The 23639-nt window shown below is 41.0% G+C and overlaps 1 protein-coding gene across 3 annotated transcripts; it reads left to right on the forward strand.

Moving 5' to 3' along the window:
• Positions 1–12957: 12957 nt before the first annotated feature.
• On the forward strand, positions 12958–23017 carry LOC143137682 (NACHT, LRR and PYD domains-containing protein 12-like). 3 transcript variants are annotated; one of them, XM_076297977.1, is made up of 10 exons: positions 12958–13046; positions 14309–14619; positions 16426–16466; positions 16644–18408; positions 19390–19563; positions 20378–20551; positions 21064–21237; positions 21418–21576; positions 21700–21746; positions 21980–23017. In XM_076297977.1, exons 2-10 carry the CDS (start codon positions 14318–14320, stop codon positions 22495–22497), a joined length of 3354 nt encoding a protein of 1117 aa, XP_076154092.1. In that variant the 5' UTR covers positions 12958–13046; positions 14309–14317; the 3' UTR covers positions 22498–23017. The 3 variants fall into 3 exon arrangements, with proteins under 3 accessions (XP_076154092.1, XP_076154094.1, XP_076154093.1); XM_076297979.1 differs by having other exon boundaries at positions 22039–22117; XM_076297978.1 differs by lacking the exon at positions 12958–13046 and adding an exon at positions 13143–13256.
• Positions 23018–23639: the final 622 nt, after the last annotated feature.

A 23639-nucleotide genomic window follows, 5' to 3' on the forward strand; every position in this document is an offset into this window, starting at 1 on the left:
TGGGACGCTATATTTTTTGTGACTCTTTTTTTGTGGGTATCCGGGACGCCGGTGCTCGCGGACTGAACCCAGACAGCAAAATATATTTGGGCCAGATTTGGTCCAGATCTTCATTAGCATTTGGCGCAGATCCTCTAAACCAGTGGTCACCAACCTTTTTGAGCCCAAGATCCCTAACCTCGCCCTGAACAAAGGCAAGATCTAAGCGTCAAAAGAAAATCAAAGCTAAAATACTTCCAATTTAAGGCCTTTTATTTAGGCAAATGTATCAGGTCAAAAATATCACATCCTCCACCCCCTTATTCATGGGTTTCATCAGGTCCCTTTCCACAGGTGTATAAAATCAAGCACCATGATTATGAATGCAGACTGCATGGTGCTTGATTGATACACCTGTGTAAAGGGACCAGATGAAACCCATGAATACAGGCGTCAATGAGATAACAACACTTTAACATAGTCTTTACTTATGATTTTGATTTGATGTTTGATCGCTGTTTTGGTATGAAGCGTCTTTCACGTATTTAATGCGTACTCTAGAAAGTGAAAGTAACCTAAGCCTAGGCCTACAATGCACTCCATGTCTGTGCACGTCCGCAATCGATTACATTCTTCAAAATGGAGAACAAATTCCTGATCGCTAAACTTTTGTTTTTTATTTTCTGTCAGTTAGCAGTTGATAGCCTATAGAAGCACCTAACATAATTTGACTTCAGCGGTGACAAGTCCTGTTGAGAGAGAGAGAGAGCGCACCTGCAAAGTGGTGCTGTGCGCGCGTGTGTGTCTGCATGGGGTTACGTTCGGTTCAAGTCAGAAGTTGGTTCGTCCGGTCCAGCATTCACGCTGCTCCATTATTAGATTAACGTTATCGGACAGCACTGTAAATGTATGCAGGAATTTCTCGCATTATGATGGCTAGGTCTTGAATAAATCATGCGCTATCCTATCCCACGCTGAAATGTACTGTTTTTAATTGTCCTGTTATTCTCGGGATCTACTGGGCAAGTCCTAAAGATCTACTGGTCGATCGCGATCGACCTGTTGGCGACCACTGCTCTAAACAGACCTGCCCCGGGGTCATTTCTTCCAACGGGCTAATACCGGAACAGGTTGGAATTACGGATCATAGACAGATCTGGCCCAGTACAGTTAATATTGCCATGGCATTTGGTGCGGATCTGGCCCAGACTCATATTCTACATCTGGGGCTCATCTGGCCCTGGTCTGTGATTCATATTTAAGCTATCAGACAATTAAGACCCACACAATTTGTAATTTTCAAAATAGTTTTTTATTTTAAAAAGGCAAAAGAGAACACTGTGTCCGCTAGCCTAAGCTTAGGCCTAGGCCTACAACATAACAGAAACCAATATGTGAAATATAAGGCTTATGTTGATAAACAAACTCCGCTAAACGCACTGAAAGAAAATGTCATGTTAACATAGTCCGTTGCATCTAACCGGCTGATGTCCCGATGATGATGATGATGACGACGGCGCTCAGCTGTGTCGGAGGAAGATTACTGGCAGTCTGGGGAGCACTGAAAGCACAGAACAGTTGGGCCGATCCTGCAGATCAGCAGGTCGGTGGACTTTGACAGCGACAGTTTGTTGTTTCGTGAAAGTTCTTCGACGTTAGCTGCAGGCTACTCAGTCCAGACTGCAGGGCAGGCTGCTATAATGGCAGCTCGCAGGTCAGCAGCAGTTCCTTGGTCGCGGCAGCGGCAGATCTCTCGCAGAGGCTAGTAGCTGTCCTGAGAAATATTTTCGAGCAGACGGTGAATAGCAGCGCCGTTCACGGATGGATGTCAGAGGACCAGGGTAAAAACTAGCCCAATGGACTAACGTTACAGTTAACGTTAGGCATCAACCTGCGATTCTTCCTCACTGCTCCTGTGAGACGTACAAAAAGCACACAAAGCAAAGAAACAAAGAGTAAATATTAGATTCAACATCCAAAGATTATTTATTTTATAACAGTAACGTTATAGTATGCCAACAACTCATTGCATCCCAAACCGGATAAACTGGAGGACAGCGACAATTCTTGTGGACCTTCGATAAAAGGCTTTACAGCCAAGTTTTTCCACTCTAAATTCATTTTAAACAGGCTTAAAAAACGCTGGCCGTCTAAAGCTGCAGTGCTACTAGCAGCAAGGCTAGCTACAGACAAATGGCTACGAATTTGTAGCTAACACACAATGGACACGATATTAAGCGATTTTGGTGAATAATAATTAAGCAAAGCTCACCTTAAAGCTAGCCTTAAAGCTCATGTTCACATAGTTGTGGATGCATGTTTAAAATAACCTAGACTACAAGCTAACCGTAGCTACTACCCAGCTTGTCTGGCACGTTTCAGGTTGTCAGAATTTCAGAGTAAACTAAGTTTGTAAACTTTCATGTTTAATACAGAACAGGCCTAAATATTTAGCAGACTAAAATGACATCTACACCAGTTTACATTTAAAATGATACTTGTATAATGTACTTACCAATAATCACAAAGACGGTGCAGCCTAGTCTTCCACTCTGCATAATCACATAACGTAGTTGCAGTTGCAGGTTTATGTGAGGGAAAAGTGTTCCGTTAGTTGTGGCGCGTCAGGTCTGCGCAGCTCCTGAGGATCTGGGCCACACCCGCCGGGCGGACTCAATTCAGTTGTGGCGCGTCTGGTCTGCGAAGCTGCCCCGAATAGGCGCCGCACCCGCTGGATGGACTGTCACAGTCAGAAGCTACAGACAAGTCTGGCGCAAAGTTGGTGCAGATCTGCATAGTGAGTGCGACTGCTGCGCGAATCTGCCGATTCAAAAACGGATCTGGCACAGATGTAAATGCTGTCTGGGAACGTACAACCATACGGGAGGGTCTCGAAGGCTGCCGGACAAGGGAAGTGGCGATTGTTTTAACCAGAGAATGTCTAATAAGGGGAGAACCTTCACTCTCGGAACTCTTCCAGTGTGGTACTGCATCTAGGGGCGCTCACAGGCGAGTCCAGAATGAATGGAGGTCTATGGAGCTGTACCCCTCAAAATCCAAATCCAAATCCAAAATCCTTTTCTCGGGATATAATTATTTTTCAAGTAATTTGAATATTGTATTCGAAAGGGGAGGCAAAGACTATACACTTGATTGAGTATTATATTTTTTAAAGTCTATTAATTGTTCTAAAAAGCCTTTCAAACGTGTCAATGACGTCATTCATTAGCGTGATCATAGCATAGCATAGCATCAATGCTAGCGTGTTATGGGCAACAACGACCCAACCTGTAAGAAAACGAAAGGACATGACTCCCGGATTATTTCACTTTTGATTGATAATCCATATCCATTTTGCGAAAAATAAAATAAAATCTGAGGGTTTCAGTTGTTAAATAGGTGAAAACAATAAATGTAGCCATGTAGCTCCATAGGACTCCATGTATTTTGGACTCGCCCGCGATCGCCATCTAGGTGAACTCTGGTGAACTGCAGCCAAATTCGGTTTGTATGGGATTAATAGAGAGTGGGGAGGCTCTCCGTAGACGGGCTCTGTTTTAACCGTGTTTCATGAATTGTGTGTGTGTGTATAGTGTGTGTGTTTTGGGAGGGGAGGGACAACTACTATGATTGAGTAGGCTAGGCTATTGGAAATCGCGGGTGGTTCTTTGGGGATGTTTTTAGGATGTGTTGATTATTTAAGCCATGAATTTAATGATTGCTGTGATACACTTGGAATGCCTAATTATTACGTAGTTCAGCTCCTAGCGTTTCTATGTGTGTTTATCCCCTGTTGGGCCTTGAGGTGTGCGCAATAATTGGCCTAGGGTGTGTGTGCAATGATTGGCCTATGGTGTGTGTGTGTGTGTGTGTGTGTGCAATAATTACAGTGCATGAAAATGCACTGTACTGTTCTTCCTAGGCTTTTTCTTCTTCTTCTAACGCAGTTAATGCAGCTTCAACCATTTAACGTAGAAACTTCATTCAAACTATGTTACGTAGATCTTACTTAGGACATGTGGGCTTTGTATTTTTCATCTTTGTAACTTTTATACTTTTTAAACTATTAATTAAAAACTACTCAAAATGTCTAGCCTGGCGGGCCATCCTATATCATTGAAATGTATAGTCTGGCATCGAATCATTCACCTCGCTTAATCCAAGGGGCGGGCAGAGAATTGTCTTTCAAACTGCCTAGGCATGCAATAGGCCAGCGCTACGACCATATCCGTACCCGGTAGGCAAAACGGCAAATACATCCTTCTTCGAAAGGAATGACTTAAGTGCATTGTGTTGCTCAACTTTCAAAGAAAAGCACAAGTCCAACTCCTCCAAAGTTGATGCCAACGCCGATTCAAACAACCGCTCTTCGTTCGCCATAGCCACCTTCCTTGTTGTTCACCGTCACAGGACTGTCGTTATCCTGTTAAGCCCGCCTTAAGACTCTCTAACGAAATAGAGCGCTGTGATTGGAGAACATCCACGGTGTTAAGCCAATAGAAATCCCTATGGTTTGCTACTAGACGTACAGGCTGAGCAAATTAATTTGCCGCCGCTAGGGTGCGTCTAGATTTCTAGGCTACAAAATGTCCCCATAGACTTAACATTGGGCTGTGACATCACAATAGAGCCGTTAGGCAATTAGAATCCTATGCCAGGTGGTCAGGCCACCTGGATCAACAGCCAGTCTCAGGCTTTAAGCAAAGATTGTTAAGGCGGAGCAAGATACTTCGTCGTAGTTCATGTCTATGGGCGCGAAATGGGGATCGAATCCTGTCTGCATAAAGAGGCGTGTCGATGACGTATTGATGAGCGTACGTTGCAAACCGCCAAGAGCAGCGGCATAAATAACCGGCGCACACCTGATATAAAGTCGATTTTCTCCAGACTGGAATGCTCAAAAATGCTACAAATGTACCTGAAATGTTCACAAGGGTTTGAGGATCATGAAAACGTGCCCGAATTTCACATTCCTAACTCTATAGAACTAAGAGCTTAGCATATGAGGTAAAATTCTGAGTTATGCCTATAGACTTCAATGGAGCAGTCGCTGCCTCTGCTCTGCATAAAGGGGGATTTTGAGCCCCCCCTCGTGCGATCCGGGTTCCCGGAAGTGGCTCCTGATGAAGTATCTTGCTCCGCCTTAACAATCTTTGCTTTAAGCATACAAACTGGCTCTATTAAGACTACACATCCTGTTCAACTGCTTCCTCTGCCAAAAACTGTTTCAAAATAAAAGTTCTCACTACAATATTTCACTGTTAAACAATTTAACCCTTTAAACTACTGAACTTTTTAACTGTTCAGCCATTGTAACTGTTACTTGTCATCAACTATGACTCCTACCCACTGTAGCTAGTTAGTATGGTTAGCATAGTTAGCATGCTAGTTAGCATAACTACTAAAAAGGATTAGTTAAGTTAGCTAAGTCACATGGTTAGCATAGTTAGCATAGTTAGCATAACTACAAAAAATGATTAGCTAAGTTAGCTAAGTCACGTGGTTAGAATAGTTAGCATTGTTAGCATGCTAGTTAGCATAGTTAACATAACTATTAAAAATGATTAGTTAAGTTAGCTAAGTCACGTGGTTAGAATAGTTAGCATTGTTAGCATGCTAGTTAGCATAGTTAACATAACTATTAAAAATGATAAGCTAAGTCACATGGTTAGCATTGTTAGCATGCATGTGTGTTTATGTGTTTGTGTGCGTGTTTGTGCGTGTCGTGTGTGTGCATGTATGTGTGTGTGTGTGTTTTTGTGTGTGTGTGTGCGCATGTGTGTGTGTCTTTATGTATGTGTACATAAATAAAGCAAATCAGGGAACCACCTACTCTTTGCGATAAGTGCCATGGGATCTTTTACAACCATGGTGACTTAGGACCTCAATTTAACATTCATGCAAAGGAAAACATCGCCTGCAGTACAGTGTCCCTGTCACTGCAATAGGACATTGGCATTGATATTGTTTGGTGGCTTTTGGCCACAGGGAAGAGTGCCACCTACTGGCCAGCCACCAACACCACTTCCAGCAGGAACCTACTCTTCCAAGGAGGTTTCTTATCCAAGTACTAACTAAGCATGCTTAGCTTCAGTAATTCAGCAAAGTTAGGGTATCTGCTGGTCTGGCTGCTGGCTAAAAACAAAAGGTGAAAGGCATATAGGATTCTAACTGTCTCACTGAATTGCATTATGCACACTCAATTCTCAGCTAGACTGCTAGACAACAAGTACCAAAAACATGATTAGTTCATAGATTTCACATGTAAAATACATTTTATACAACCCCACCTCCATCTTGCCTGTTCATAATTCTGAGAAATTCTTGAATTGTGTGCATGTGTGTGTGTACGTGTTTATGTTTGTGTGTGTGCGTGCATGTGCTTGTGGGTGTGCCTGTGTGTGTGCATGTGCATGCATGCGTATTACTGTATGTCTACTGTGTGTGTATGTGTCATACGTATGATTACTGCAACCCAGTCTCACTCCCTACTCATCAAAGGTCTGACGCATGGTCAAGGGTCCTTGTCGTCAAATTCCAACGAGAAAGGTGTACCTTCTGCGTTGTTATCCGACGTGGGGGTCCGTCAGATAGACATTCATGTTAATCCCTCATCGTCAAATATAGACGAAAGGAAATAAATGTCCATCAAAGGTGATGCCGTCACGTTAGACTAATGATTTGTTTGAAATGATCTAAAAACAAAAATTGCAGACCATCAGAGCCAGGCTACCTTAGGTTACTTTAATAATCTCTAACTAAACTAACACGCGCATATTTCTGTATTGCGATCATTGCAGCCTACAGTTGTAACAGCGCGTAACAGTCATTTTACTCCCCGTATGCGCTCATTATAATAGGCTCTGCTCCTGCCTAGATTCGAACTCAGAACTGCCTGAAAGTTGCAGACCTGTTCTGGAAATACGTGCATTAACCCACTCGACTGTCAGACAACGCTATCTGCTTCGATTAGGCCTATTAGGTAGGACTGTACAGTCCTCAGTACACAGTACAGTACAGTACACTCCTCAGTCCTACTTTTACCTACTTTTACTCTTATTCCATATCAAATAGAACTGTATAGAAAAATATGAAAACGGGCAATTAAAACAATTCACATGTATTCACATTTCATTTGTAAAAGAAACTAAGAACAGTATCCACAACAAATTATCAGCAAATCTTCTCTCAGTCAGGTAAGATGCTGATACACAAGCATAGCCAGCAACAAACTCCTCTCATTCACATTTATACAGATCATACAGTATTTACATGACTCAATAACTTATAACTTTTTGGCTATGTAACTCAAACTACAATACATCACAGTAGCTTTGAAAACACCCAGGCTAACCATAACTTACATATCGATAGCTGCCATATTTGTGTCAGTGGGAAAAATTACACTGCCTGGATTTAGCTATTTCAAGATAATTAGGCTTATAAGTGGTGAGCGCAATCCTGAGACACTCATGTAACTTCTCATTGGTCAGGGAATAACGTGACTTCGTTTTGATGGCATTCAAATGAGAAAAGCTAGACTCGCAGGTGTAAGTAGACCCAAACATGGTAAGTATTTGCAAGGCCACTTTCCTTATTGTGGGGTACTGATCATACCTGTCAACATTTATACCGGATCTGTGTTTGCGTAATAGCCTACGTTTCATACACGTGTTTCAACCATAGACTGTATTATAGAACCATAGACTGTATAGAATGCAGCCACACTGTCCAGTTCTATATATACAGTCTATGGTTTCAACACTGCATTTCGGTTGTTGCTTTTACCTTACCATTACCTTACGCATGCCAGTTATGTATCCACCAGCTGCCTGCCAGCCTACTCCAAAGCTGCTTGCTGTCTGATTTGGTTCCGAGGACACAAGTTCAGTGTATCAACAACACTCAATAACAGTTTATGTGATGTGTTAATCAATTACATTTCCAACAATTTCACAACAGCTAGTTCTGGAGTAGGCCATTCAACTAGCCTGCTTGCTTACGACGCGACTCAGCTTCCTTATTTGGGTTTTGGGTTGCCAGGTTTTAGCCTATGACAAAACGGTTGAAATTGAAACTAAGCAATCGTGTATGTGTAGGGTGTATTTCATACAAAATCTGGCAACCATGGGAGATGTCAATATAATCTCTAATATAATATAATCTAATATAAAAAATGTCAAAATCTCCTGGCGAAGTTCGCAGAACCGGTTCAGTGCTTTTCCTTTGCTAAGCAATCGGACGTCGTTGTGGAGGAGCAGATCCGAGTGTTCAGCATCAGTATCAACAAGAAGCAGGCGAAAGAGGCGATGTTGTAAGCTCGATGTTGAGCGTATGAAATTAATGATGTTCATGGCTGTATCCATGGTGTTTTTAAGATCGCCACTGAGTTGGGCACCTAACACAGACTGATGAATTAAACAGTGTAAAAACTGCATCTGTGGGGCAATGGCTGATAGCCTACCTATGAGTCCATGCACTCTCCCGATCATAGCTGGTGCGCCATCGGTTACTAACAAGCAAACTTTTCCTAACTACAACTCACATTCATGAAACAACGATACAATCTTTTGAAATATAATTTCTCCAGTTGTGCAGCCCTCCAATGGAAGTAGCCCCAGGAGTTCTTTGCGGAAACGAGTGCCATCAAAAAATCGCACATAAATGCAGAGTTGTGCTACATCCGTGTTATCAGTCGATCAGTCAACAGCAATAGACATACAGTCCGCTTTTTTAAGATTTCCCAAAAGCTTTTTGGAGACGTCTTCAGCAAGCAACTCCACTCTACGTAGAGTCGACGTGTCTGATAGAGGGACTTTCTTGACTGCTGAAAATACACTTTCTTTAATTTTTTCATCAGTTATCACCTCATCAATGACAGCTAGCATACAGTCCCTCACCGTCTCTGACTCAGTGAAGGGTCGTTTTTTACGGCTTAGGGTCCAGGGGCCTCATGTACAAAGCTTGCGTACGCACAAAAATGCTGCGTACGCCACTTCTCACGCTCACGTCCGGATGTACGAAGACTGACTTGAACGTGAGAATGTGCGGTCCTCCACGCAAACTTCGTGTCTGGCGTACGCACATTTCCAATGTGTATCGTCAGTTGGCGACACTTAGAGGCAATGCAGCGCAACAACATTAGTTGATCGCGAGCCTAGGCCTTTATTTGCACAGTATATTGTGAAACGTGAGTTATTAAAAATGATAACACTTCGAATGTAGGCCTGTTTCTATATAAATGGACATGCAACATGCTCAAATTCTACTAAGTTATGCAACAACCTATCTATAATTGACAACTGTAGACTTATTATAGGATACGAATTAAAAGGGAATGTGAAACCTATTGCCTACACATATAGATAGGCTGACTAATAAGCGCGGATATAAGCTATATTTTCTTTAGTGTGATTGACTGCATAGGATACTTTGACTTTCCTCGAGTAAGCATTCGCATTATTGTTGTCACACTTGTGTGCAAATATAGGGATATGATCTATAAATCGTAATGTTGTGGCGATGTGGCCTGGATCAACCTCGTTTATTCCACCTCGAGTGCGCGATGCGTGGTAGCCTACTTGGACACGATTGATTTAATGTTTTTTTTTATTAATGCAGTTGCGTTGTAATGGTTCAAATGCATCAAACCCAGTTATGCAAACCCTGTCACCTACTTGCAGACTGACCAATAATTCTGCCACGGTCTCTGACCCTATAGCTAGCCACTGCTACGCTCTGCCACTACTGTTTTTTTGTTATTAATTACAGATGATAAAGACGTAAGATTCATGCCATTTCGTCGGATAAACACTTCTACCTCGCATTCGCTGGAGATAAACTTTTTTTTATTAATTTGATGATTTCAATTATTAAACTTTGGAGCAGGTTCGAGTATGAATGGATCCACAAATGAGTTTTCATTATTATTAATATTGAGGGATAGGCCATTTTGTCTTCGCGGAGGTCTGCGCTCTCGAATGGCCTTCTAGTTAGCATATTAAAATGAGTGTGATTGAGGGAGGAGAGAGGGTGGAGTGTAGGCTAATGCTCGTGCATGTACGCTTAATTTCACGTTAATTGGGATGTACAAAGAAAGGCTGCGTGGAATGCTGCGTACGCACAGTTTCATACATCAGGATTTTTTTGTGCGTAAGCTACTTTTCAGGTTTGCACGCAATGTCTTTGTACATGAGGCCCCAGGCCACTTGCAGTGATGCTGCCATTGCCGTTTTCTGGGCTGTACAAAAGCGTCCAAGAGCCACTTGACTGTTTTTAAGTGATTCTACCAGTCCTTTTACCCGTTTCCTCCGTTCCTCCGAGCCGTCTGGAAAGTTTGTAGGAAAGGAGCCATGATTTGAAGAGAAGTGTCTCTTGCAGTGTTGGGGAGTAACGGAATACATGTACCGGCGTTACGTATTCAGAATACAAATTATGAGTTACTGTATTCCGATACAGTTACAAGTTAAATAGTTGGTATTTAGAATACAGTTACATTGTTGAAATCAATGGATTACATGACGATACTTCTCTGTTTCATAAGTTTATTCACTCTCTAAATAAATTAAGGCAACTCCATTTCCCAGAAGCTCCTGAAAGCAATCTATGATTTCCATGTTTAAATCCAAGCCCCGTCTTGCACTAGCCTCAAAACGCAGCCAGCGCGCATTATGGACGCGCCATCGGAGACCCTGAAATGACTGTTTGGAGTAAAGTAAGTGGAGGTAACTCCTGTTCCTCACTGATCGCGGTTCCTGATGTTTGTTCAAAGGATATTTTCCCAAATATTAATTGCTCAGGCTACTTCGGCCAATCGGTTACACAGTTTGCTAATCAATAAACAGAGCCTAGTTCACGTGTTGATTTAGACCTAGGCCTACAATTAAACCAATCTCTAAAATAGGCACTGCATGCTAAGTTTTTTATTCTAACTTAAAATAGCTTTTTGGATAATTTTTTTTCTAATTAGATCTACATTTACGTTTTAAAATGAATTATATGGTGCAGCCTCTGAAGAATTATTCTTGCGAGTAGACTAGCATATTTTAACGTGCAGTTTTTGATTGTCATTACGCAATCACGTTCATTTTTCTGTCCATTCTGCCTTAAACTGCCGATTCTCATCGTCAATTCAACGTTTGGTACCTTTAAAGGTCCAGTATGTAGGAAATAATGGAAAATAAACTGTAACCATTCAAAAAATGATCACCATATGTTGTCAGAGAGTAAGGAAACACGATGAATTGAAATAATGGCTTATTTGACAACACTAGCCTACTCTAACCCGTAAAACCCCTAAAACCCATGAAAAAAAATGAGTTACGGGGCGGAATCTCTTTGAATTTTCGTTTATGTTTTGAACGATTCATTCTAGAATAGTGTATTAATAATGGGCTAGCGCGTCCTCCTATTTGGGTTGCCAAATTAGCAAAGGCCAACTGTCAACAGCTGTCAGTCGTAGTTATGAACGCCTACGAGAGGCAGGTACATTTCCAAAATTAAAACAAGAAACAAATTAAGTGGACATCGGAGGAACTTCCTGAGATGGTGACGTCTTCGTCAAATGAAGAATATCAAGTCTGACGCAGAGCTGGCCATATTTCTCCACAACAGGTAGCCTAGGCTAATGTTGTTCACACACACCAATCTAATCTACTGATAGAGTATGATTAGTCATCAGTAAATTTAGTTTTAGTTCCTCATCAACAGTTTCAGTTCTGTTTTACATTTGTAGCAGAAGCTACATTAATGTTCCTGAATGTCTTCATAAGTAACAGTGAGATTGTGCAACTTCGGACACTTTTCAGTTAAACACATGACTGCATTGAGGACACCGAAGACATGTGCTCGGTATTTTATTTCTTAAGGTTACGTTTTATTTATTAGGTGAAAATAGAGCTGGCGAGGCAAATATCACTGCAAAGTCAGCATCACATGTAACATAGCTGCAGCTACAATCTGACTTCTCAAAATGAGAGTGAGTAATGTTAGTTGGAAATCGCTGGAAATTACTCAGGTGAATAGACACCACATTAGGCAGAAATTAACATAACAATTGCCAGACAACATTGTTTATGTTGGACTTTGAATTTTTGGGTATTGAAAATTAAAAATGTTTTAATACAAAGAACACCTAAACTAATTATCGAACGCACCATAGAGTCTCACAGCTCACTTAAACTTCAAAACCCAAAAACCATATACAGGGTTGGAATTTCACGGCGGCCACAACGGCCATGGGCCATTTTTATTTATCCTATGGCCTATCAAAATAATCTTGGCATTCACGGCGCAAATTAATTTAGTCTTTTACGCAGTGGAGAAAGTGACAGCGCACGGAAAGAAAGAAACTAATTGAATTATATTATTCTACATACAGTTCTGCGCCCATCTCCCTACCCATTCATCACGGTGGATACTTCACAAACTCTTCCCTCAACACATGACAAACCATATATCAGAATAAACACCAGACCACCAGACAAAAGGTGTAAAGCATTCAGTTAGCCATTCCAGAGTAATACATTTTTGAATTTGCAGCAAATTTCTACATGCATGTCTCCAACTTTGGGCATTAAGTTTCACAATGTGTTTAAATTGTTCAATAAATGATTTCATAACAGGCCAAATACAAAACAAATCTTACAAATATCGCCTAGATATCTGTAAATGTTAAAATCAGAGGATGCACAGTTGACTAAGAGTTTGTCAAAACCTTAATGATTGCAAAATGCTAAGCATGCATGTACAGTAGGCTATTTGATTCTCAGTGTAGGTACTGTAGGCCCTAAGGAGGATAAGGGGATAAGATTGCAAGGGGGGTGAGACTTTCACCTTTGACAAAGTTGTGCATCTTTTCTTGCCCTTGTTCGCAACAATAAAGAGGCTATGTGTATGAATGACGAAATAAGGAAATTAATGCAATGTCGAGAATACAGAAGTGGGTTGAGTTTCCTGTGTATCTGGTTGATGTCTCTGAAAAGACATGAAATAGAAAGGACAGCTCAGAAGGCATTGTTACTATATTTTTTTTTTTTGGAACATCAGTGAATAGCAATCCTAGTCTGGTGAGTTTACATTTTTATAGATTGGATTATCTAAATCAAATGGCTATTTTCTGCTTTTGCCTGGTGGATTGTAGGGTTGGCTCACAGCCTCAGGATTTCTCCACACTCAAAGGTTCTCACTTTGCTTGGTGAGGACATACATCAATCAAAATTGCCACGGCACTAGGCTACATTTCATCGTAGTATTGCCTAGTACTGCAATGCAACAAGGTAAATGGCATAGCAATTTTACAAATGTGGCGACGGGACACAACTTTGGGAAAACCATTTGCAATGACAGCCTACAGTTAATTTAAATCATGGATTATAAAGGAGATGATCTGACCCTCCTTTAACCAAATAAAGGACCAGAGGAAATGGGTTTACGTGAGATTCTGAATCTCTGTTTAGATCAAGATATATGTAGGATTACTGCTTTGTTCATGATGAATGAAACAAGTCCACAACAATTAGGAATGGTAGTGATGGACAGCTGATTATAGGGTGTATTTTTATTTTTTCATTTTTTAAAAAGGATAGTTAGAAGAAGTATAATAACAAATACTTGCCCTTGCCCTATTTCCTCAGTCTTTAAAAAAGAAAAATAATATATATATATATATATATATATATATATTTAACTGCTACAGTACTTCTAATAAATTAATACTATTACTTATACAACTTATGCAAGATGAGACTTATGAGATGTTTAATCCATATCGGTGGGTATTGTTTGTTCCATGTTAAAAAGCGATGTGGAATTATATGACCTGTCATGGGGTCGTGAGTAGAAGTAAGCATGAGAAACCGAACAGTTTAATATAGTATATATACTCTTTTGATCCCGTGAGGGAAATTTGGTCTCTGCATTTATCCCAATCCGTGAAACACACTCAGCACACAGTGAACACACAGTGAGGTGAAGCACTAATCCCGGCGCAGTGAGCTGCCTGCAACAAAGGCAGCGCTCGGGGAGCAGTGAGGGGTTAGGTGCCTTGCTCAAGGGCACTTCAGCTGTGCCTACTGGTTGGGGTTCGAACCGGCAACCCTCCGGTTACAAGTCCAAAGAGCTAACCAGTAGGCCACGGTTGCCCCGTATTCACCTCAGCAAAGCCAAACCACACTCTCCTCTACTCCAATAAACACCTTTCCTATCTATAACCTTCCGCCCCTAGTGACAGGTCATATAATTCTACAAGTATATGTTTGAAGAGGATCATGATGTTGCTGGTGTTTGGATTTTATGTGGTGGTTTAATTGTTACTTCAAATTTACTTCAGGTATCTACCATGGCAAGTTGCCTGACACTTCTTCTGTCTACTCTGGATGATTTGACGTCAAGAGAGCTGAAGAAGTTCAGATTGTACCTGAGTGAGGGGATACTGGAGGGCTTCGCTCGCTTGCCGAGAGGGAAGCTGCAGGAGGATAGTGATGCAACAGACATAGCCAGTCGGATGACCGAGATGTATGGCGGTGACATCTCACTAAAGATCACACTTCATATTCTGAGAGAAATCAAACACAACGAGCTTGCTGCAAGACTAGAGGGAGAGCTGAAGAGGACTCAGACAAATTCACAGGGTCTACTGAGGTGACAGAGTTCTTGTCAAGTCTTAAATCATAGCCATACCAGAGAATGTCTAATAAGGGAAGAACCTCCACTCTCTGGATCTTCCAGTTTCTGAACTGGTTGCAGTTCCTCTTCTGGTTTCACGTGAGGGCACTCACAAACAAGTGCAGAATGAATGGAGGTCTATGGAGCTGAACCTTTCAAAATCCACTTTTCTCGAGATATCATTTTTTGTCTAGAAATTTGAATGTTGCATTTGAGGGGAGGGGGGGGGGGGGCACATACACACTGCTGAGAATTATATTTTTTAAGTCACTTATTTGTTTTAAAAAGCCTCTCAAACGTGCAAAATGACGTCATTCATTGGCAGAATGCTAGTGTGTTATGGGCAACAACGACCCAACCTGTAAGAAATCGAAAGGACATAAGTACTTGTTCATTCAACTTTTGACCTATAATCCAGCTTGCAGAAACTACAATCAAATATTTGATTGTTCAACGACAATCAGGTGAAAAAGACACATTTAGCCGTCTAGCTCCATAGACCTCCATTGTTTTTGCATTTGTTTGTGATTGCCCCTAGCGGAACTGCAACAGATTGCAGGTACAATGGAGTTAATAGGGAGTGAATCGGCTTTCCGTAAAGGGGCTCTGGCCATACTTGCCGTGTTTTGATGATAGCCTGCAAGCCACATGCATGCATCTAGTCTTTAAATGTACCAGTAGTAGCATATTACTACTATTATTATTACGGAGTGTCTATTTACACCCCTGGTATGAATAGCCTTGGCCACACAGCTGAGCTATTCATACCCTGTGACATAACAACAAAAAGACGTTGCTCACGAGCACAAAAAACATGGCGGACATTTGTTTTTCGTCAGCAGAAAGTGAAGAATTCTGAAAGGTTTAGGCACTATATCTGTTCAGATTACGTTTTAGATTGAAAAGTTGTGTTTTATTTTCATAATCTTGGTTCAGTGAACATATACAACTGTCAGTTTGTTAGTTAACAGAAATTTCATGAATATGACGTTCAGGCCTATAAACTATAAGTTTACATGCAAACACTATTTCCTTGTGGAAGAAGATAGTACAGTGGTCACAGACAAGAGCTGGCATGTGAGAGACCGGGGTTCGATATCCGTGTGACGCGTTTTGGCAGAGTGAGTGTGCATGTGTACCAACGTCTCTGGAGAGAAGGCGCACAAGTCACAAACAAGAAATCGGTTCTCAAACGGAAGTTTTGATTGCAACAATTAGCTAGTTCATGCACCAGGGTGTAAATAGCATGCAGTACTATGAACACCAGGGTACGAATAGCATCCACTTCTAACTGTACATTGATGCAAACAGCATACCTTATTCAGAGTGTCTATTACACAGCTGAGCTATTCACACCCTGTTACGTAACAACAACAAAAACATGTTGCTTGTTTTTTTTTAAAATAAATGCACAGGGGTGCAAATAGCATACACTGATATTTGTACCAGACGGGGTACTAATAGAACACATTGCTGTGTGCACTGGGGTATGAATAGCATACATTGATATTTGTACCAGATGGGGTAATAATAGAACACATTGCTGTGTGCACCGGGATACGAATAGCATACATTGATATTTGTACCAGACGGGGTACTAATAGGACACATTGCTGTGTGCACCGGGGTACGAATAGAATTCACTTCTTATTGCACCAGGGTACGAATAGCATACACTGCTAATTGTATCAGGGGTCATAGCCTTACCCTTATTATTATCTATTATCTTGATGTCATATTTTCAAGGTAATTAACGTGTTGTGTTTCCCATTATGTCTGCAGTCAACTGGATGGCTCAGAAACTCATGAATCACTTAAACATGGTGAGTTCCCTTCCAGGTCAGTCAATAGATGCCACCAATAATGACGGCCACCAACAATTTTCAAAACATTGAAAAATAGAACAGTAGGCAATCTGAAATTCTTCGGATCCACCATGTATATTGCAGATTGGGGTTCCTAAAGAGTGTTTTCATCTTTACCTTACGTCTTCCACACAGAGAACACAATCAAACAGAAGATCAGTGAACAAAACAAGTTGAAATTGAGGAGGAAGTTTGAGAAGCTGTTTGAAGGCACAGAAGAGCGAGAAAACCAGAGATACCTAAATGACATCTACACTGAGCTGTACATTGTAGATGAGGAGAGTGAGAGGGTGAACACTCAACATGAGATCTGGCACATACAGTCCGAAATGGGAGAGTCAAATGAGTTAATGATAAAATGCAATGACATCTTTCATTGTTCGCCTGGACATAGACACATTAGAACGGTCATCACTAAAGGTGTTGCTGGCGTTGGAAAAACAGTGACTGTGCAGAAGTTTATTTTGGACTGGGCAGAGGGTAGAACCAACCAGGACATCGATTTTATCTTTGTCCTTCCTTTTCGGGAGCTAAATTTGGTCATTCATGACCAGTACACTCTCCTGAAACTCCTGTTCGACTTCCATCCTGAATTAAGGGATGTAGTTGATGAGAAGCTGTATGATGAGTCTAAGATTGTATTCATCTTTGATGGCCTGGATGAGAGCAAACTGCCCCTTAACTTTTTGGAGAACAAGAATTTTTCTGATGTGCAAGAGACCACATCAGTGGACATTTTGATAACTAACCTCATAAGGGAAAATCTCCTGCCTTCTGCCCGTATTTGGATAACCTCACGACCAGCAGCTGCCAGTCAGATTCCCTCTGAATATGTAGATCGGTGGACAGAGATAAAGGGGTTCAACAGCCAGCAGATGGAAGAGTACTTTAAGAACAAAATCAAGAACCCGACAGAAGCTGACCGAGTCGTCACACAAATTAAGAAATCCAGACCCGTCCACGTCATGTGCCAAATACCTATTTTCTGCTGGATTTTTGCCTCGGTGCTTCAAAAAGTGCTGAGTCAGGATTGTGATGGAAAAATTCCTCAAACTCTGACAGAAATCTTTATCCATTTTCTGATCATTCAGATGAACAGGAAGAATCAGAAGTATGACAGGACTGATAGAGACCGAAAGAAGCTCTGGGAGTCCAACAAACATGTAATTCTGAAGTATGCAGAGTTAGGATTTAAACAGCTGGACAAGGGTAACATTGTGTTTACTGAGGAGGATTTGACAAACTGTGGGATTGATTTTAATGAAGACCTAGAGAAATCTGGAATTTGCACTGAGATTTTTATTGAGGAAGTCCTGATGCAGAAGAAACGGGTTTTCTGCTTCATTCACCTGAGTTTTCAGGAGTTTCTGGCTGCTGTTTTTGTGTTGCATTCCTTGGCCTGTGGGAACCTGAAGTCCCTTCAGCACCATCATATCTATGGAGAGAAGCTGCATTACATCCTAGGGAGTGTCGTGGACAAATCCTTGCGGTGTCAAAACGGACACCTTGATCTTTTCCTCCGCTTTCTTTTGGGCATATCAATGGAGTCCAATCAAAAACTCCTTCAAGGACTGGTGATGCTCCCAGAAAGCAGCTCAGAGAGCATTGACATGACCATCAAGTTCATCAAGGATAAACTAAGCACTGGGTTCTATTCTGCCGAAAGATGCATGAACCTCCTTCTCTGCCTGCTCGAAATGAGGGACAACTCTCTTGAAAGAGAGATTCAGCAGTATGTGACATCAGGACAGATGCTCTCACCAGACCAGTGCTCAGTGTTGGCTTACATGCTTCTGATAGCTGAGAACATACAGGATGAGTTTGACCTGGGGAAGTACAATACCACAAACGAGGGTCGTAACAGGTTGATTATTGCACTGGGGGCGTACAGGAAAGCAAGGTGAGTGAAGGCAATATGAATTCAGTATTTCTGTGAAATATGTAAGGGATAACGAGTCCATTAATTCCAGATAATGGGACACCTCTCTGGCTGATAATTTACAATAACTCCTACCATCAAGCAAGCAACCATTTTAAATAAATGTTTGAATCTTGTTACCAAAATCAGAAAATACAGAGTTAAGTAGCTCAGGTAAATTTTGCTCTGGGAGATCCCTCTGACCTCTCTCCCATTCAAGATTATTTCAAAATTAAATCCCAGCAACCAATTACAACTGCTTTTCTGGCTTAGGGCAGGCTTTATACAATGATAAACAAAAAAGGGCAGTTGGCTCCGCTTTTTTTACACAACCAATCAATGCCAAGATGGCGACGGTATTAAATGGCGTGTAATTTCTCTGAAATAGAATACACAACTGAATTTAAAACCTTTGTGAAAACCTTCCAAAAAGATTCAAGAGAGTTTAATGCTCCAACTTCAGTTAAAGGGGAACTTGGCAACTATTTCAACGTAATAACCCCGTTTAGAAATCATTTGGATGGTTAAATTACCTGTTCCGGTGAAAATGGTGACTTTTCCCGCTGCCCCTAGCGTCCCCAGGCGGAAAACCAACCTTGCAACATTGAGACTACCGTCCCAGAAAGAGAAGTGAGAAACAAGAAACTAGTTTTAAATCGTGTTTCTCACCTTGTAACATCCACATTGTCTGCTGAACTTATGCTAACCATTTTGCTAGCTTGTAAACAAATCCATGTGCTTTATCGTTACCTTTTTCCACAGTTTGAAATAACATAATGCACAATTTCTCCAGCAGAGGGGGAAATCCTGCCAAGTTTCCCTTTAAAATTTCCGCTGGTTAGGCCCCTTGACAATTTGACTGAAAGTTGGTTTGCTGTCAGCCAGGCTTAGTGAAGTGAAGTTATGTGAAATCAACATAACCATTGCCTTATTCAATTGCTATATGTCTTTCTCTCCTTTTAGGCTGGTTTGCTGTGATCTCACAAAGGCATCTTGTATACATATAAAATCTGCGCTCCAGGCAGAAAAATCACCCCTGAGAGAGCTGGACCTCCGTGGTAATCAGCTGCACAGAGATGGAGTCCAGCTGTTGTTTGATGGGTTGACCCACAAAAACTGCAAACTGGAGGCACTGAGGTCAGATTCAAGTATGAGAGTAAAGGGCCGTTCACACCAGGAACGATAATGATAACTAAAACGATGAAATCGTCCTCACTGACCAACAAGGAAAGTCTCTCTCTGTGTTGATGAATGTGATGACTAAAATTGAATGGATTCTGAATGGCTGCCAGCTTTTTATCGTTCTCAAAATCGCTCTGAAAGTCATCCCCAACTATATCGTTCTTCATGTCGTTATAGCTTATGTGTAGACGTCGTCCTAAACCTAGAACAATATTTTTTTGCCGTCATCTTTATAGTTATTGTTCTTGGTGTGAACAGCTCTTAATGCTATAGTGTCTGCATATAAACAGCTGATTTAATTATTGATGCTGCCTTGATGTAGCTTCCTGCTACCTACATCACCGACAAACTCCCCCTTAAAGACACGGGTGATTGGGGACTGGTTCAAGTTGATGACGTCAACGAAGGTGACGATTTCCCATTAGTTAATGTATCATGTTCTCCTTTACAGAACCAGGTTTATAATGAGAACAAAAACAATAGGGTTCTCGCAGCTGCGTTGCTACGAGCCCTAGTAAGAAAAGGTAGAACCACAATGGGTACCTTCTCAGCTTCCCTGCTTGGCCCCTAGTAATAAGAAAATATAGAAACACAATAGGTACCTACGCAACTATTCTGCTTGGTCCCCAAAAATTAAAATCCTATATAGGATTCTTTTAATAAGGGGTTCCACAAACTTGTAAACTTGATCAACCAAGGTCAGACCAACCAGAGCTATCATAAATGCACTCAAAATATTTTTTGTTTGGTTCTCTCACTGAATTTATAGGCTTTCTGGCTGTCATTTTACCCACACAAGCTGCAACACTCTGGCCTCAACCCTTTGCTTGCAGCACTCACACCTGAAGGAGTTGGACCTGAGCAACAACCCCCTGAAGAGCATTGGATTAAAGGACCTGACCACGGCATTGATTCACAGCAACTGCAAACTTGAGAAACTGGGGTATCTTTAATAATTTCGGATAGACTTTAAGCATCTTTCATGTCATTTATTCTCCTGTCTAACACTTTAGATTACAGTTCTTATAGGAAGTAGAAAAATAAAGACAACTGACTGGAGCACACTGATTAGCTGTAAACCTGTTTTTGTTTGAGTTTAATTATACTCCAGTTTGTTTTCTTTGTTTTAATATCCTGCTGTCCTACAGCTGTGAAACACTTGATTTTGCAGTTTTAACTGGATGATGTTTGGAGTAGCTATTTCAGAAATTACCTAAATACAGATTGTTTCATTGATTGATTGATTGGTCAATTTAAAGTAAAGTAATTTTCAAGTTTAGTTTGAGTTGAAGTAACATAATCCCAACTTGATGGTTCTTGTTGCTTTCCTTTTTCTGCTGCACCTTTTGCATTTAAGTAAAAGGGCCCTATTTTGATCATCTAAAATGCATAGTCTGAAGCATCTGGTCCATAGCATCAGTACCATAACCATGACTCATCTCACTTCCCTTGCAGGCTTGCCTATTGTAATCTCACATATGGCTCTTGTAGAATTCTGGCATCTGTGTTGGAATCAGCAAACTCACGACTTAAACAGCTGGACTTAACCAACAATGATCTGCATGATTGTGGAGTAATAGTGTTAGCAAATGCCATGAGTCATCAAAACTGCCGACTGGAAACACTGAGGTATGAGCTCACATAATAGGCACAGTGCTCTTGCCAATGCTGGACTGAAAATGTGAGTGATGCAAATTCAGCTACTGTGCTACTATACAGTAAAAGGTTGAAAGGAGCAAAGGAGCTCCTTTCAACCTTTTTGAAAGGAGCTCCTATTTTTCTCTCTCTCAATATTCATGACTCTCTCAGGCTCTCTGGCTGTCTTGTCTCCAAGCGGGGTTGTGAGAGTTTGGCCTCAACACTCAGGTCAAATCCCTCCCACCTGACAGAGCTCGACTTGAGCTACAATCATCCAGGGGTACTCTCGAGGCTTCTTGAGGACAAAGACTGCAAATTGGAGAAGCTGAAGTGAGTATGGCTTATTTGTTTTATAGAGATCCCACATTATTAGTATTATTGTGTTAATTTTATTACCATAATGTGAAATGATAACCGTAATCCTTGGTGGTATGTGTGTCTGTTTCCCAACAGACTTGATCACAATCAAAAACACTGGCTGAAGGCAGGTCTATCGAAATGTGAGAACTGTACTATATTTATGTCTAAAGGATTCATATTTGAATTTAATTATAATAATAAATAAAAGCATAGTTTACTGTTTCACTAGTAGTTTACAGTTTCCATGTAGTGGACTCTCTTGAGGTTCAACCCATGATCTCTTGATGTTGTCAAAACTCTCCTACTCTACCCTACTCTAACTAACTAAATTGAAAGGAATTGAATTAATCAAATAATTCTTTCTTCCCTGTAGATGCCTGTAAGCTCAAATTTGACAAAAATACCGCACACCCATATATCTCCCTTTCTAAGGCAAATAGAAAGGTGATCCGTTTGCAAGAGAAGCGTTCCTATCCTGACCACCAAGACAGATTTGAAGAGTTTGTGCAAGTATTGTGCACAGAAGGCCTAACTGGACGCTGCTACTGGGAGGTTGAGGTAACTGGAATAGTTTCTGTCGGAATGGTTTGCAAAAGCATCAGCAGGAAAGTTGGCGAAAGCAAGATTGGATGCAACAACCGTTCCTGGAGTGAAAAGTTTCAGACTCTCCATCCCTGCAGGAAGCATACTTCTCTCTATAGCCTTATGTCATCCAACATGCGAGTTGCAGTGTATCTGGACTCGGCCGCTGGCATGTTGTCCTTTTACACAATCAATGGACATGACCTAAGACATGTGCGCACAGTCTATTCTGAGTTCAGTGAGCCCCTCTACCCAGGATTTGAGCTTCTGTACCATGAAATCCACGAGTCCTCTGTGTCCTTGCTGTAGACAAGCTTGCCATTGGGACACCTTCCAACTTCAGCTGTACATATTTAAAAAATGTTCTGTTGATAAAAACTGGCAATCATGGGGCAAAGTGAATGGACACAACAAGGTACAAAAATGATCTCTAACTATGCTGCAAACCTCAGATACTTATTGCTGTGGATATAGTGAATGAACGTTTCAAAGGGAATGATCATATTGTGGATCAAAATATGTGGTTACAGTCAAGTAGTATCACTACTTTGCTATCTGTAAACTGTATCTGTATTTAGCTCTGATTGTAAAGCATCATCAGTATGGACTGTGGAGAGACTGCTGTCTCCTGGAGACATTACATGACAGATCACCTCCACACTGCCACCTTCATTTAAAGAGTAACTCTCGCCAAAATGCAACCTAGGGTCTTTTTGTGAATCAAACTTTAGTTTTAAAAACTCACTTCTTGACTGGCAAATTGGTGGCGAGCGGAAAAACAACTGCTAAAATGAGTTGTTCAAAACCTTTCCTTTTAGTAAACTTTGTTTACACAAAACAGAAACAAAATGATCTCAATGCTCTTTCTTTCCCCAGCCTGACTAAGAGGTTTGTAATGACAAGGGGACAAAGCGTAGTGTAAATGGGTCCATCCACAAAGAGATGCATAGGTACCATTATATGAAGAAAGTGAAACCAAATTCCAGCATCCAGGTAAGCCAGATCCAGACGGTTATAGAAGGGCCAAGATTTAATTACATTAGATTCTGTTGAACCTTCCAAGCTAGGAGAGGGAAATGGGAAATCCCACAGTGAAAATGCCATGACCACTTTGTGTGCTGTCAGCAGACTGCTTCCCCTGAAAAAAAACAAAAAAAAAACACTGAAAATGTCATACCTTTCTAAAATATTTGTTCCAGTGTAACACAGACTTTATTTTTATTTCACAATCATGTACAATATAATAGTACAGTACTTGCTCTGTTGTTATTGTTTTAATTCATTACACAGTATAAGCATAATCACAGAAATCTAAGCATTATGCGGACAAGTCAGATACAATGGCGAAGGTCATTGTTTATATGTAAATACAGGTGGGCGGGTGGGGATATGGGCCATCAAGAATGTTATGCAATTTGATCATGTTTAGGATATGGTGTTTACAGGAATAT

This window comes from Alosa pseudoharengus, unplaced genomic scaffold, assembly GCF_046254945.1.
Source record: "Alosa pseudoharengus isolate Yale_2024_CS ecotype anadromous, Long Island Sound unplaced genomic scaffold, YU_APseudo_1.1 YU_APseudo_1.1_scf_21, whole genome shotgun sequence".
In the NCBI taxonomy this organism is placed as follows: Eukaryota; Metazoa; Chordata; class Actinopteri; order Clupeiformes; family Clupeidae; genus Alosa; species Alosa pseudoharengus.